Below are 17,636 nucleotides of genomic sequence, written 5' to 3'. Positions count from 1 at the left end.
GCAACCTTACTTAGAAAAAAAAGATATTTGAATTAATTTAGATTCCAAAGTCATTTCCAACTCTAAATCCAAATGTCGATTATTTGAAATCCAGCCTAGTAAAGTTTAGAGAGCCTCAATTCCAGAAATTTGACCAATGGATAATAATTTTTTTCAGCTATAGCAATTCATGAAAAACGTTTATTAAATCCTAGAGATATTGTTATCTATCCTGGTGGTGGGAATGCTCAAAATAATGAAATTGGGTCCTTAGAACAATAGGAATTGCCACTGATTGCTGTTGTCATGTTTATAATTACATTGAATTCAATTTTCCCACACAATATCTCACAGGATTGTGGGTGATACCAAAGAAATAAGGCATTTCCTTTGCCTCCAAGGAACTTACAAACCACTGTTTGCAGTTTGAAGAACAAATTAAAAGAATTTGGAGATATAATTTAACTAGACACCCAAGAGTAGATAATGACAACATATTTTTGTGATTATAATTGCATTTTTTGAAAATTCCTGGTTGTTTAGTGATATATTTTTTTTGTTTTTAGCCTTCAGAGAAAGTACAAGATAAGGATGAAGAAACTGAGGAAAATGAATTTCTATCTCTTTCAAAATCATTACCACCTGCATTAAACAAACAATTTTCAGATTTTTCTTATCATGAAAAAACTGTCAGAAATGAAACCCGAAGGGCATTTAGTGCCTCAGGTATAGCAAATCCCAGAAGACAAACCTCTGTACCCTCACATAATGTCTCTAATGGTGGTGGTGGTAAGAATATAAAAAATCCACGGAGGTTTCAATTATTTACTTCAAAAGCACCTAGCGGAGATCTCCTAGAGAAGCATTCTGCACGTTTTACTAACAAGCAGCTGCCATTCACTCCTCGCACTTTAAAAACTGAAGCAAAATCTTTTCTTTCTCAATACCGATATTATACACCAGCTAAAAGAAAAAAGGAAACCCAGGATCAATTGATTGAAGCAGAAACCCAGACTGACATAAGCAGGTAGGTATTGAACATGTATAGTAATAATGATTGATTAGTTTAAGATGTTACCAAATTAAATATTCCTTCAATTTTTTTAAAGTAAGAATTTTTAATAGCATAAGTAAGCAAATTTTTATTGATGGGATTAGAACTTTTGCATATGCACCACTAAAAAGTAGCCTAAATGTTAGGCTAAATAACTTACATCAGGTCTTTTATAAACATTAATTATTTAGGCCATTTTAGGACTAAGAAATGTAGCAACAAAATTTGTGCATTGAAAAATTTTATGTATTTTACCAAGGCATCCCTGTGATATATGTAGTATTCATTTATTAGTTCTGAATATAGTAAGATGGGATGATTAAAATTAAAAAGATAACTTCAGATAATATATTTTTTTCTTCAATGATTAGTCATTTTAAATATTTACCCTCCCACAAATGTCACTTATTCCAGCAAATTCTTCCAACATAAGAAGGTAAAAAAAAAAAAAAAAAAAAAAACCCACCTCAGGTTACATTGGATCATCAGTGAATTAAATTATGACAGTAGTTTCCTAAAATGATCTTTTTATGTTCCAGTTGTGTACCTCTTTAGAAACCATTTTGAGTGTTCTAGCATTAGTACAGAAGAGTGAGAAGTGCCCTAGACCTACACGTAGAAAATAGGTTCAAATCTTATTTCCGCCAGTTACTGGCTGAGTGATTTTAGGGCATACCTGAAGAATCTAATTCTTTCTGTATTTCCTTAATATTTTAATATCATAAAGTAGAATGGTACCCCATTATGATAGCATTATGGAAAATATAACTATTACTTAGAGCAGTGGTCCTCAAACTTTTTAAATAGGGGGCCAGTTCACTGTCCCTCAGACTGTTGGAGGGCCGGATTATAGTAAAAACAAAAACTCACACTCTGTCTCCGCCCCTTAGCCCATTTGCCATAACCCAGTGGGCAGCATAAATGTCCTCAGCGAGCCACATCTGGACCTTGGGCTATAGTTTGAGAACCCCTGACTTAGAGGCTGACTACCAACTATATGTCATGCATTTTATCTTGTGCTTACTGTGGATTGTTTTGATAAAGAATGTGAAGAAAACTTGCTGAATGGAACACAAGAGCATAGATTTAGAACTGGAAGGCAATAAAAGTCCAACACTTTCATTTTACAGATGAAGAAAAGGATAGTCAGGGAGGTTAAGTAACTTGCCCAGGATTTCTCAGGTAGTGAGTGAGAAGTAAGATTTGACCATAGATCTTTTTTTCCAAAGCCAGTGTTCTTTATATCCTATACCACACTGATTTTTCTTCTTCTGTTAAGCTTTCATAAAATTGAGGGTTGTTTTTTTTTAATAAAAATAAATAAGAAATTTGGATATTTTTTGATCTTTCTATTTAGTGATCATCTTAAGTAGTACAAATAAATTTACATGAAGAATTCTACTCTAAATGCATAGAAATTTCATTGATATTAAATAAATGAATTATTGAATTTATGTCGATGTGTCTAGGAGGATAAAGATATCTTCCATTTGTAAAATGCTTTTAAGACTTTCAAAATACTTTCCTGTACAATACAATAATAGCTAAGAAGTGCTAGTCTTAGTTAATCCTGTCATATAGATGAGAAATTGAAGCTAGGGAAGGAAAAACCATAGGTCAACCTTTTCTGGAGTTTTTGATTTTTAATAATGATGAGACTCAAAAAAAATGCTCATATTAAAAATCTCAAATTCACTGATTTCCTAACCTATTAAATGCAGTGATAGGCATAAAAAGTCAAATCTGCCTCCAAGTTCTGGCCAGAGGCATGTTTAAATCTCAGAGTGGATCTTGTTCTCTAATAATATTAACTATATTATTGAAAATAGCATTTCATTTAAATGTGTTGCCATACATAGCTTTATCCTTACATGTACTATTTCTAAACAAATTTTATCTTAAATCACAATTTCTATATTTTGACACACCTAATAATTTTATCTTTTGAAACATTACAGTTTTAAAACTTATTTTGTGACATCTGAATTGAACAACATACATTCAGAAGAAGTGATCATAAATGAGGTAAATACAAAAGATCTTTTTATTATCTTTTAGTTACGGACACACATTGCTGTGAATCCACCAAAATAGAGACTAGAAAATGTAGAGCAACCTGTAATCTGTACTTTTAGTAAAACCTTGAAGATTGTGATGTAAAAACCAGTCTACATGAACCTATTCTGCACTAATGGAGGAATCACTCATCGAGGAAATCACAAATCCATTCAAGTATTGACAAAGTTATATATACTCAAGTGTACATATTGTGGCCAAAATACTAAACTATCTAAAATAGATGTCCTGTGATAAGCCAGATGGATGCTGTACAAGTTCAGACGATCATTCACAAACTAATTTGTAGCTTATTTGTAAGTTAATTATAGCTAAGCCTTCATAAACTAATTTTTTCTGCATTGGGTTATAGATTGTCACATATTACATTTTATTGATACCAGTACTTAAAATTATGTTTGCAAAGCAGCTAAGTAGAATTACATTTATTATAGTAAAGAATTTTGTCCTTAAGCCATCTATATCTTCATTGCTTGTATCACAGAATCTGAGTTAGAAAGAACCATTGAAGCCATCTAGTCTAAACTATATCTGAGCAAAAAGGTATCATTCACTCTTTGCTTATAAATCTCTAGGGACAACAGCAAGCTAGTCTAATTTTGGATAGCTCTAATTGTGATGAAGTTTTTTCCCTATATATTAAATTGAAATCTACCACTCTTCACCTTCCATCCATTGCTCCTATTTAGAAATAACTACTATATACGTATTATCCCAAAGCCTTTTATTCAAGCTGAGCATCCTCAGTTACTTCATCTGATTTCATATGGCATGACCTTCAAACTCTTTCCATTGCTCTTCTCTTTGGCACCCTCTAACTTCAGTGCCTTCCTAAAGTGTGGTGCTCTAACACCAAATGCAACTACAGATGTGGTCTGATCAGAGAAGACTATGACAGAACTGTCATCTCTATTGTTTTGGATACTGTCCTCTTTACACAGGCTAAGATTACATTAGTATTTTTTACCAGTTGGTACTTAACCCCTTTGATTCATATTGAGTTGAATTGCAATTTATACTTTCTCCATCTTGTACATAATGCAATTGATTTTTTTAATCCAAGTATAAAACTTTATATTTCCACTGTTTCATCATACTAGATTCAGCCAAAAATTCAAACCTTTTGAATTTATTTTGGAAATTGATTTGGTCATCCAATGAGTCAGCTAACCTGAAAAATTGATAAATGTTATCCAAATCGTTGATTAAAAAAAATTAAGTGTCACATAGCCAAGGATATGATTGGAAGTATTCCACTAAAGATACCTCTTCCTATGTTGCCAGTTTCACCATTAGCTGCTCTTTGGATTTGGCCATTCAGCTAGTTCCAAATCCTTTTCATTTGAATAAAGTATACTTTCCTCAGTTCTATTTTATTCATGAGTCCAACTGCACCAAGTTTAAGCACTACCTTTGAAGCAAAATTTGCCTGCTTGAGGTGTAGGATCCCTATTTCAACTTGATGCTTCATGCACTTGGCCATAGGTTTTATTGCATTCTTAGTTTTAGGCACCTGTAAATTTCTGAGGATCTCTCCTTTTTTCCTTTTACTTTTTCTATTCTACTTATTTTATGTAATCAAGCTCTATAGATATATAGAGCAGTTTCTTTTCCTTTTAATATTTTAAATAGTAATTTTTCCAATTACATGTCAGGATAATTTTTAGCATTCATTTTTACAAAATTTTGAGTTCTAAATTTTTCTTCCTTTCCTGCCCTCTTTTTAAAAGAAAGATATATGTGCCATTTTTGGCAGCATATTTGATATATGTGCATTGTATTTAAAAATTTCTATATTAATCACAATTTTTGAAAGAAATAGATCAGAAAGAAAAAAACAAAAAAGTACTTGTCTTGAATCATTGTGGAGGTGAAAATAGCTAAGTCACTTGTCGTTAGTCATCATAGTGTTGCTGATACTGTGTGTATTGTTGTCCTGGTTCTGCTCATTTCACTTTTTACTAGTTTATACAAGTTTTTCCAAGTTTTTCTGAATTCTTCCTGTTAATCATTTCTTACTGCATAATAGTACTCCATTACATTCGTACACCACAGTTTGTTTAGCCATTCTCCAATTGATGTACATACCCTCAGTTTACAATATTTTACCACCATAAAAAGGGTTGCCACAAATATTTTGTATATATAAGTCCTTTCTCCTTTTTTAAATAATCTCTTTGAAATACAGACCTAGTAGTGGTATTGCTGGATCAAAGGGCATGCACGGTTTAGTTGCCCTTTGATCTGTCTTTTAATCTTAAAGCCCTTTTGATTAGATGTGCAAGCTTCCTGGGAAATATATATACACACATATATGTGGGGGATTGTATATTAATAATCTTTATTAGGTACTCTTCCCATTCTTTATTGGTGGCCTGCCTTTTAAATCAAGTTCCAGAAATCCACACCCCATCCTTAGGTACTTAATTTTTTAACCAGCTATTCACTTGATGATGAATTTGCCTCTTTTTCTAAAAAGTCTTATTTTTGTCAATATTTGTCAACAAATATTTATTAGGTGTACTTAGTGATTGCTAGATGCTAGGAGACAATTAAAATGCAAATCTGTTTTTAGGGAGAGAATACTATCTTGAGGGTCAAGAAGATTCTTCAGTAGGAGGTGGCTTATGAGTTGAACCTTGAATGTAACTAAGTTTCAGAAAGTAGAAATTAAGGAGGAAGAGCAAAAGGAAATGTCACTATAGTCTATACTTTAGGATTATCAAATTGTTTGCTATAGTGGTCATGTGAGTGAAGAGGAGAGATGGATGACCCAGGAAAGTGCATGAGTATATTAGCCCCCAAATTTTCATGGAGGAAACACTATCTATGACCTTAGCACCCTTAATTTCTAATGTAGAACTTAATAATCTTTAGCAGTGTTTTCTAGATTTCTTTTGACAATGTAATTTGTGTTCACACAAATTCCCAAAGAGAATAGTAGTCTTCAGGTTTGACAAGTCCTCGATAGATTATCATATTCTGTATATTTTATGTTTATTAAAGAACTTCCGACTACCACTGTATGTTTTTCATATTTTTCCTATCTTATTATTGCCTACTATTCTAAATTCAAACTTACTGGAGAAAATTAATCAACTCATTAAATGAACTCAGAATTGGACAATGAATTGAGACCATCCAGATACTCCCTTCTACTCACTTGGTAGCCTAAAACTTTTAGGCATAGAGGATTAACCACATTTTCATTCCCTCTGTTGTTTGCCTAAAAAGAGTGAAGGCACAAAGGGCCATTTTTCTTCAGTGAGATGGTATTTAATATCTAAAGGAAAGCAACCATATAATTGAATTGTCAGGATGATTCTTACTCCTCTTCTCCCCATGTGAGTGAAGCACCATTGTGATTTCTTTTGGAATTCTTGGCTCCAAATTAGTAGCATTAAAAAAAAAAAAAAGCCAAAGACTATAATGAACTAATACTAATATCCTGTCTTCCTCTTTTAGAATATATATCTCTCTTTGTGTGACATAAGGTGAATTGCTCTTATAACCAGCCTGGTCCCCAAAGTTTTTCTGGGTTTGGAGAACAGAACAGTCCTTTCTGTGCCTGTTGGGGACGCTTTCTTTTTCTTTTTCTTTTTTTTTTTTTTTTTTTTTTTTTTTTTTGCTGAGGCAATTGGAGTTAAGTGACTTGCTCAGGGTCATACAGCCAGGACATATCAAGTGTCCTGAACTCAGGACTGGAGCTCAATCCACTGTACTAACTAGATGCCCCTTGAACACCCTTTCTTCATGTTACTTAAAATGTTATTTGAGTTCTCAATAAGGTTGTACGGTTGTGCTTAACCATTTGTATAAATTAAATGATTAATATCTGTTTTAATTTGTTTGAAAATAAAATAACTCCTCATCCATTGCAAATTTCTATCTTCTATCTTGATTTTTGTAATTTAGATAGTTTTTTAAATTGTGAATCATTAAAATAGTAAAGATTTATTCTTTTATTACAGCCCAAGACATCCAATTGTAGTACATATGGAATGAAGGAAAAAATTATTCCTTCCCAGCACTTTAGGAATAACTTAGCCTGGGAGAAAGTTAAAGAAAATGTTCTTCACTACCCATTCTCAAGGTAAAGTTTTCAGAATACTTTCAATTTTTCTACATCTATTTTACCTTCTCTTAAGCTTTAGGACTTAATAAATACTTAATATTAATAAATAATTAATTAATAAATAATTAATTAATAATAAATTAATAAATACTTAATACTGTGTTATAATTCCCTTGTCTAGAAGTCCCAGTCTGACACAGTAAGACTTCATTTTAATATACTATTTTATTGAAAATGGCCATTTTATAAAAATAAAATAATAAAATGTTAATTAATGATTATGAACATTAAATAAAATATTTTAGTATTTTTTGTATTGCCTAATTCATTAATGAAGGAAAAATTCAATTCAACAAATATTTGTAAGCACCTATTAGAAACAAATCGCTCTTTTAAATAAAGGGAACATGAGTTCATTCCATTATTAAGAATAAATCAAGGATTGGACCTGCAATTTCAGATGAGGAAATTCCATCTATCCATGCAGATTAGCTCTTTCCCTTTAATGTAGTTGCAAAAATGTGCCTAAATCTTTGAGATTAAGAGACTTGTACATAGATGATATTGCCAGAGTATATTAGAGGTAAGACTTGAACTCAGGCCTCAACAAGGCACACTAAGCTGGAAAGGCTTCAGATATTCATCCAATAATTTTATAGCTATCTGTAAATTTTCCCCAAAAGTTGACTACCAAGTAATGGTGAGAGAGTTTTCACAAATGCATTTGAAACTCCAAATGGTATGTTCAAGGCAGTAGAAGTATATCATATTCCCTTGATTTCTCAGGTTCATGTTAATCCAACAGAATTGTATATTCACATAATCAATAATCACTACGCTAGACACTTTACTAAGTATGCTAGAAATAAAAAGAGAAAGACAAAATAGTACTTGCCCTCAAGAAGCTGATACTCTATAAGTAAATACACAATACATATGATATCAGTGCAAATTTATATCATAAATACAAGTTTTTATGAAATGTACTCCCAGGGGCAGCCAGGTGGCTCAGTGGATAGAGCACCAGCCTTGAATTCAGAAGGACCTGAGTTCAATCTGGTCTCAGACACTTAACACTTCCTAGCTGTGTGACCCTAGGCAAGTCACTTAACCCCAGCCTCAGGGAAGGGAGGAAAAAAAAAAGGAAATGTACTCCCAGATGGAGGAAGAAGAATAAGGAAAGGCTTCAATATGATGGGGATGGGGTATTTAATTTGAGCTTTGAAGAAAGATAGGATTTCTAAGAGTTAGAAGTAAAGAAAGTTTATTTTAGGCATGAGATATAGCCAATGCAAAGGTATGGAAACTAGATACCTTTTTGTATGAATGGAGTGGAATTTCTATATCCAAAATTTTTAAAATTAAATATGTTTTTAGAAAGTATAGAAATTACATTATATTATCATAGCGTAATACTCTTAACATTTACCAGGATGATCAGCTGAAAACTCAGAATTGGACAGTGAATTGAAGATATGTAGCTACTTTACTCCCTTCTACTCAGTTGGTAATGCAATAAGATTAGTTTTATCAGAGCTGCTTCTGGTATTTCTCTGAAAGAAGTAAAGGCATAAAACACTATAAGAAAAGACAGTATCTTTTTTAGCATCTATTGTATGACATGTTAGTGATCACTAAATATGTACTAATTTGAATGTTGATTAGATTAATACTTAAGGAATCTGTTTGCTATTTATCGCTTTAAAGAGAATTATATTTGCTTAAATGTTGTCTTTTTTTTTTCCTGTCTGTAGAGCATCCATTCCATATTACCTGCAGCCTAGTCCAGTGAAAAAAATCCAGTCTGAGTATGTCTTTTTTATTCTATGATTTTATAAGAGAAAAATTTTGCCTTTAAATTACCTAATTTTAATATAAATAGTATTTTAACTATTAAGAAAAAATTAAAAATTAAGTTCATTTACAAATGAACTCCAGTAGTCCAGTTCAGAACTCTTGCTAAATGTAAGAAAAGTTTCCAAAAATATTATTTGTGAAATAAGTACCTATTTCCTAACTTCTTCCAAAAGCTGAATTTATGTTCCTGAATAATTTAGTATTTGTTTCCTAGCTGTGTCAATAATCCTTGATTTTGTGCTTTCAATCCTTCTATGAAGAAACCAAGCATTTTTCCTGAAGAGTAGTTATACTGCTTTTATATATTATAGTAGAATAAGGAAGAACCATAGATAAATATATTTGTGTTTGAATTATGTTAAATGTAAATGAGAAATTATCTGTTATAAGAAAAATTTTCTAGGGTGAGGGGGGAAGGAAAGTTAAAGAGATAAAGAGAGAAGTCAAAAATTTTAAAAATAGGGGCAGCTAGGTGGTGCAGTGGATAGAGCACCAGCCTTGAATTCAAGAGGATCCGAGTTCAAATGTGGTCTCAGACACTTAACACTTCCTAGCTGTGTGACCCTGGGCAAGTCACTTAACCCCCCAGCCTCAGGAAAAAAAAAAATTAAAAAAATATTTTATCCAAAAAATCTAATGTAAATGAAGATTCCCAGCAACTTTTAAAACCAGGAGCTCTTTATAGATACTGTTTTGTTTTCAATTAAGAGCTCTGTTTTTATCAGCAAAAAAAAGTCTTATTTATGTCACTTAGTATCTAAATTTTTGTCATTTTTTTTTGCCCCAATTTACTTTCTGTAAAATCTCATAAAGTAGGGTTGCTTATCAATATGTATTTAAATGAAGTAATGAGGTACTTTGAAATGGTTGAATGACATTAAAGTATATAATTATGAATATTAATATGGTATTTTTATGACTCTTAAGTTGTGATTTGTGTTTCTATAATATAGCAAAAGTTGCTTGATAACACTATCTCCTTGTTCTCAGTATAGTGAAAAGAACACTGACTTAGAAATCAGGAGAGAAAGGCTTTAAATCTAGGCTGTGTCAGTATGTAACTTTGGATAAATCACTTACATTTTTGAGCTTCAATCAATCAATCAAACATTTATTAAATATCTACTATGATACGGTTGCTGTGCTAAGCAATAGGAATACAGCAAGAAGCCAATAATAGTCCCTACCCTGAATGTAGTGGAAGAGACAATTTGCAAATGTGTGTGTGTGTGTGTGTGTGTGTGTGTGTGTACACAAGCTAAAAAGGAAATAATAGATAGAAAGCTTTGGATTTGAAAGAGATTAGGGAAAGTTTCCTTTAGGAAATGGATTTTTAGTTGGAAATTAAAGGAAGCAGAGAAGGGAGAGTGTTCCATCCCATGGGAATAACCAAAGAAGACAATGTGTGGAGTCAAGAGATTATCATGTTTGTGGAACAGCCAGAAGACTCAGAGTCACTGAATCAAACAGTACATGTTGGGTTGTAAGAATAAAGCATCTGTATTTGCATCTGGAGACAATAGGGAGCCATTACAATTAAATGGGTATGTAATCGGGTGGGAGAGGTCTTGGGTATTTGATATTTGGGTATTTGATATTTTTAAGTTCATTCAAGCTCCTTTTTTCTGCAAATTAAGCACACATTTGCCACAATTTTCTTATAATTTCCCCATTTGGAAACTATTTGTTGAATATCTCAAGAGTTACTATTGAATATAAGTCATGCTATGGTTAGGATAAAGCCAGTATTACCGATTCAGTTATAAAGGACAGCTTGCAGGGCAGCAGTGTTTGCATCAGTTTGTCCAAACCATCATCCAATAAGTATGAAGGATATGATTCCTATCCCCTCCCACCCGAATGAAGAGTTGAAAAAGGTTGTTTGTGGATACAAGGATGATTATGGTGAATAGGAATGTAATTAGGTATTTGAAGAATCGGTGGATGTTAGGTTCTGCATGCATGTATCATACTGAGAATTCTAAGATGGATCATGTGGCATACAGTGCGATTGGAATGGAGATAATGGAGAAGTAGTCTAGTTTGAAACTTATTGTTAGGTTGAAGGAGTTTATTGAGAATCATTGTCAGTTGGTGACCGTGGCTTCTTGCCCTGAGAAGATGAATAGGGTAAGTGGTAGAATGCTAGTAAAGAAAGCGAGTTTGACTGTGTTTTTACATAGAGTTGGGAAGTTATTGGTTTTGTGGGGAAAGAGTATGCTATAGATTAGGGGAAAGGTGAGTATGGTAATGGAAAGAAGTAATGAAGTATTTAATAAATAATTACTTTTATTTGGAATTGCACCAAAATTTTTGGTTCCTAAGACCAATGGATGACTATTATCCTTTAAAAATAAGAAAGCCATGGGTTTTAGGCATGGATTCAAGAATTAGTAGTTCTTGTAACTTTCTCGGGCATATAAGGAGGTTTGAACTCCTATTTCTAGATTCACAATCTAATGTTTTTGTTAAACTATATTTGCAATATGTGGGGCCTAATGAGCTTTGGTGAGATGGAGATAATTAGTAAACTAATTAATACTTGTTCTCTGGTGAATGTGGGTGGGTTTGATAGGGTTTATGTGGTGGGTGAATTTGCCTCGTTGAGAGGTGATTAGTATGTGGAGGGAGGAGTATAGGGCTGTAATAACTGTATTAACATCTAGGAGAATAATGGAGAAATTAGATCAAGAGAATGTTGTTATAATAACTATAAGTTCACCTAGCAGGTTGATAGAAGGAGTCTGAGCCAGGTTTGCTAAGCTGGCAAGTAGTCATCAGGCGCACATTAATGGTAGTACTATTTGAAGCCCTCAAGTAAGGATTAAGGTTCAGCTGTGAACACACTCATAGTTAGTATTGGCTAAACAAAAAAGTATTGAAGAGGTGAGTCCATGGGCAATTATTAATACTGTTGCCCCTATAAAACTAAGGAGGGATTGTATTAGGGCTGCAACAATTACTAAACCTATATGGCTTACAGATGCGTAAGCGATGAGAGATTTTAGATCTGTCTGACGAAGGCAAATAGAGCTAGTCATAATTATTCCTCATAGGGAAAGAATTATGAGCGGATAGTATAGGTTAGTTGTTATTGGCTCAGTTAAGGTTGTAATCTGTATGATACAGTAACCTCCTAGTTTTAGTAGGATAGCAGCCAGGACTATAGATCCCGCAATAGGGGCCTCCCTATTACAAAATAGTTTCCTCACAACAATTCTGTGAGATAGATAGTACAAGAATCATAATTCTCAATACTGGTGAGGAAATCAAGTATCAGAAATTTTACTGACATGCCCATGGTCATGTCACAAATGCTTGAACTCAACTAGATGTTATTTTTGATCCAGTGCTTTTTTTTCTTATATTCAACACTGCCTCTTGACAGTTGTTAAATTACAAATATCTAACACCCTAATGTATTTATGCACCCCCATGTGGATTTTATCCTATTTTTAAAACAAAAGAAGCGGGAACATGGGGTGAAAAAAGAAGTGTATCTCTCTATCTCTTATTCTTCCCTGTACTTTCCTATTAAATGCCACAAATCATCTCTTATCCTAGATGTTAGACATAGGAACCAGAATAAGTTTTGAGAACTGATAAAAGGCCTTTATAACAAAGAGAAATGTATTCCTAGAATATGTGTCACGTCCTTGACTCTACTGGTACAAGCAATCATATTCCATCCTGTTTCTTAACAAATTTCCTTTTCTGTCATTCTCACTTTCTCTCTTATCAATTTCTCCCTGTCTGACTCCTTTCCCATTGCCTACAAACATTCCCTTTTCTCCCCAGTATTGAAAAAGCAAATTCTCCCTTGACCTTTCCATCCCCTCTAGCATAATGTTTTTTATCTCCTTTTGTGTGAGTTTGTGTTCAATTCCTTGAGAAAGTTGTCTGCTTTAGGTGTCTTTACTTCTCTTCTCAACTCCTTACAATTCAACTTCCACCCTCATCATTCTACTGAAACTTGTCTTCACAGTCACCAGGGAATCTCCCTTTTGTCTGACCTAATAGCTTTTCCTCAGCCCTCAGTCTTCTTGGGCTCTCTGCAGTCTTCCGTACTGTTCTCTTCTCCTGGACTTTGTCTTCTTTGTGGGCTTTCTGGACCCCACTCTCGCCTGGTTCTCCTCTAACCTCTCAGACCTCTCTTAATCCTTTGCTGGATCCTCATCTAGGTTATACCCACTCATCTTTGGTATTCCACAGTACTTTGTCCTGTATGCCTTTTCCCTGTCTATACTATTTCAACTAGTTATCTCATCAACTCCCATGGATTTAATTTGTCATCTCTATGCTGATGATTCTCAGATCTATTTATCCTGCCCTAATCTCTCTGCTGACTTCCAGTCTCACATCTCCATCTACCTTTCAGAAATCTCAAATTGATTGTCAGAAAATCTTAAACATGATATGCCCAATCTGAACTAATTATCTTTCCCCCAAATCTACTGTCCCAAATGTCCCTGTTAGTCTTACGGGCCTCATTCTCCTCTCAGTCCTCCAGACTCACCATTTAGGCATCCTCTTTGGCGTCTTAATATCATTCCTCATTATCTCTCATCTCCTCATATCCAGTCTGTTGCCAAGGCCTGTTGTTTTCACTTTCTCAAATATATTCCCTTCTCTCCTTTGATGGCTGCCATTACTCCGAAGCCAGCTTCCATCACCTAATGCCTGGACTACTGCAGCGGCCTAATAGTGGGTCAATTTACCTTAGGCCCACTCCCATCTCTCTCCCCCATTCAGCCATCAAAGTTATTTTCCTATAGTACAGATCACCATGTCACCTTCCTACTCAATAAATTTCAGTGACTCTGTGCTACCTCCAATATCAAATATAAAACTCTCTCTTTGGAATTTATACTTCTTCATAGTCTAGGCTGCAGCGTTCTTTCCAATTATACCTCATTCTCCTCTATGGACTTACAGGCTGGTGATACTTGTCTTTGGAGCATTCTACAAACATGAGCTCTGGGTGTTTTCTCAAAATGTCCCTCTCAGTATTGTGTACTGGCTTCCAGCTGAAGTTCCAATTAAAATCCCACCTTCTACTACAAGATGCTTTACTCCCTCTTAATGATTTCCTATGTATAGTTTGTACCTAATTGTTTGCTTGCTGTCTCCCTCATTACATTGTGAGCTCCTTGAGGTCAAGGTCTGTCTTTATATCCCCAGAACTTGGCACAATGCATGGTAGACACTTAAATGTTTATTGATTGATTTCAAGCAAAAAGGAAACATATACCACAGAATCAAAAATTTGTTGTTGATAGGAACTTTAATATATTTTGTCCAACAAAGAAACTAAGGCTCAAGAGAGGTTACTTTCTCAGGGATTTACATGTAGTAAGAGTCAGGATTTTAACCCATGTCCTCTTATTCCCAGTCCAGCACTTTTTCCCCACTATTCCCAGTGTTGAAATTCACATCAGATTCTTTATCTTCATAAATATCTCTCCCTCTGATCCAAAACCTTCCCCTCATTTTCTTTATAATATCTTTTTTATTTTTGCAAATGCATGCAAAGATAGTTTTTAACATTCAGTTTTGCAAAACCTTGTGTTCCAAACTTTTTCTCCCCCTCCATATAGCAAGCAATCTAATATATATTATATATAATATTATATAATAATAACATAGGTTACCATGCCTTTACTTTTTTTCTACAAGTGTTTTTAACTCTTAAAAACATTCTAATTTGGGAGATAACATGCAAATTATTGTGGATATAAAAGGTATATATATATATATATGTATGTATATATATATATATATATATAATATATAAAATAAATTGGAGGAAGAAAATTATATATATATAAAATGGAGGAAGAAAATTTCCTCTGTAATCTTCAGAATAAGTAAAGGTAGTTTATATTTGATTTTTATATTGCCTCTACAGAGAAGAAGAACTCTTATATCTCAGCTTCATTGAAGATGTAACAGATGAAATTCTGAAACTTGGCTTATTTTCTAACAGGTTAGATTAAATGGCAATAAATATATCCAGCTAAAATAAATAGTATTAATTTTGGACCATTTCCAAAAATATATTAGCTAAATGTTAGTATTATACTGCTCAAATTAAAAATGCCTTGTGCTTTTCTGTGCATAATTCATAATCTATTATATACTTTTTAAATTGGCTTGTTCTTAAAAGGGGAAGGATCCATGTCACACAGAGATGTATCAATTAAGATATATAAGAACTTGTTTATTAACCTGGGCAATATATGAATTTGTAAAAATTACCATTTGAACAAAAAAAAAAAAAGCATCATTCTTTTTACCAAGTGAAGTTTTCTAGTCTTTCTCTAATAAAAATAATCAAATGATCATGTAAGTATCATGTAGGATGTAATTCTACTTCTGGGAAGGCTTTATTAAAGACATGATATTTGAGCTAGATTTTGAAGATTTTCAACAGTTACAGATGGCCAGGTAATTTTAGGCACAAGGAATAATAATAGGGGAATTATTTGAGGAATAGTGACTTTTTTTAAGGGGAATAGAAAGTTTTTGAGACTCAGAGTGACATGATTAGCCCTATGCATTAGAAATAGCATTGCATAAAATAACTTTGAGGGAAGAGAAATTAAACTGTCACAAGAAATGCCAAGGTAGAAGTAAGGATGTTGACAAATGCCTTGATATATCCTATTCTAAATTCCATTCACTACTCTGTCATATTGGACTTTTAAATATTCTTGATCTTTTGTTGACAGTTCTCTTTTATCTTGACCTCTGCTTTATTTTTAATATATTTATTGTTGTTCAATTATTATAATCAATTGTATTACCTAAGTATAAACAGTTAAAGGCAGCAGCATCAGGAAGGGAATCAGTTTGGGAAATACTGGGATACTAGAATGTATAAGGTTTTTTATATGTTTGTTCTTTATGAATCAGTTATGAGAGAGAAGAGGAAATCGGAAAAGGAGAAGTTAAATATGACTACAAAGTGTTATGCCTGAATGACTTGGAAAATGGTATTACAGTCAGAAAGAAGACAATGAATCTGATTTTGGAAATGTTCTATGTGATTAATTAAATTAGTTCAGTTAATTTCCTGAAATTTTTTTTTTTTTTTGCTTTACTACTTGAAGTCCATTGAGTACTTAAGTCTCCAAATTGGGAGAAATATCAGAACAGGGAGAATTGATGCTTTTTTTTTTTTTTTTTAAAGAGAAAAAACAATTTCATTAATTAATGAAAGCTATAAAACATTTTTAAACATTACCAAAATAATTACAAAAACAAAGGCATTTCAGTATTTCTTTCCAGCTTTTTTAAAAAATATGTATAAGTGAAATGCATACCTTTTAGATTTTGCCTTGTTGTGTTTTAAATTAATTTATTTCAAGACCATGACTTTTTTCTTTGTCATTTATAGGGTTTTAGAGAGATTGTTTGAACGCCACATAGAACAAAATAAACATCATTTGGAGGAGGTTTGTTTTTTATAGTTAATTGCTTTATAAAAATCTGAATAAATTATTTTAAAATAAATTTATTATTTTTCTTCCACCACCCCATTACCCTTAAGGACCTTAAATAAAACAGGCGTGGGGAAAATTTGTGGGGGAGCTTTCTATTTTTGCAGCTGTCATCCTATTCAGATGACTATTCTTTTTAGTAGTCCTACACATTTCAAGCTTTTACTTAGATTTTATAAATGAAGGAAGGTAATTAATATAATCATTTTCTCCTTCTTAATTCTAGAAGAAAATGCGGCACATGCTTCATGTCTTGAAGGTTGATTTAGGCTGTACTCCTGAGGGAAAACCTGAAAAACTAAATGGTACCCTTAATATGTCAAATTTGTTTGATTTTGAAAAACTTGAAACTCCAGAAGAAATACAATTAACAAATGAAAATGAAATTCCAGTGTCTCCTTCCAAAAGTGAAGAAATCTTACAATCTCTGGATTTACATGATAAAGCTCTGGATGCAGATTTGACCCAAAAGGAAATAGTATCCGCTTCCCCAAGCTGTGCTTCACTGCACAGCTCTAAAGATAAGTATTCAGAAGACAGTGTTAATGGGCAGGTGATTAGTGAAACAAATCTTGAACCATCAGCAAAGACTGAAGAACCAAGTGTTTCCTACCCCACCTTAAACCCAGTATTCCCTACAGAGTTCTTTGAAGAAGGAAATAATGACCTTGAAAAAACAGAATCTTTAAGTGTTTCGGGTAAAACACACTTGGAAGAGTGTGTTCAAAATTCCATTAAGGAAGATAATGATCATGACACAGAAGAACCAACTAACAACCTCACTGAAACAATCAGTGAGCAACATCCCTTGGACAATTGATGTTAGTTAATAAATACTCCAAAGGACTAGTGAATCATTCTTTGTCTCTCTCCCTCCCTTCCTCCTTACTCTCTTCCCTCTCTCTCTCTCTCTCTCTCTCTCTCTCTCTCTCTCTCTCTCTCTCTCTCTCTCTCTCTCTCTGCCTCTCTGTCATATTTTGGAACTTATGAAATTTTTCATGCAGGAAAACAAGTCTTCATAAATAATCTGGATTTCAATGTACCACATTATTCCAAGTATTAACTATTTCAAATAAAGAGGCAGCATTATCTA

The 17,636-nt window shown here is 33.2% G+C and overlaps 1 protein-coding gene across 7 annotated transcripts in view; it reads left to right on the top strand.

Annotated features, from left to right (window-relative positions):
- The window catches only part of SPATA7 (spermatogenesis associated 7), a 51,339-nt gene extending 33,950 nt beyond the window's left edge, over window positions 1–17,389 (top strand). For all 7 annotated transcript variants that reach the window (XM_074289805.1, XM_074289801.1, XM_074289806.1 and 4 more), the window contains 7 exons: window positions 546–1,006; window positions 2,992–3,058; window positions 7,081–7,202; window positions 8,939–8,992; window positions 14,950–15,027; window positions 16,441–16,498; window positions 16,770–17,389. In XM_074289805.1, coding sequence (XP_074145906.1) covers window positions 546–1,006; window positions 2,992–3,058; window positions 7,081–7,202; window positions 8,939–8,992; window positions 14,950–15,027; window positions 16,441–16,498; window positions 16,770–17,363 — 1,434 coding nt within the window. In that variant the 3' untranslated portion in view covers window positions 17,364–17,389. The remainder of the gene's footprint in view (window positions 1–545; window positions 1,007–2,991; window positions 3,059–7,080; window positions 7,203–8,938; window positions 8,993–14,949; window positions 15,028–16,440; window positions 16,499–16,769) is intronic.
- The last annotated feature ends 247 nt before the right edge of the window (window positions 17,390–17,636 follow it).

This window comes from Sminthopsis crassicaudata, chromosome 2 (assembly GCF_048593235.1).
Source record: "Sminthopsis crassicaudata isolate SCR6 chromosome 2, ASM4859323v1, whole genome shotgun sequence".
Classification (NCBI taxonomy): Eukaryota; Metazoa; Chordata; class Mammalia; order Dasyuromorphia; family Dasyuridae; genus Sminthopsis; species Sminthopsis crassicaudata.
The sequence above is the reverse complement of the archived record's forward strand: the minus strand, read 5'-3'. Positions and strand labels throughout refer to the sequence as shown.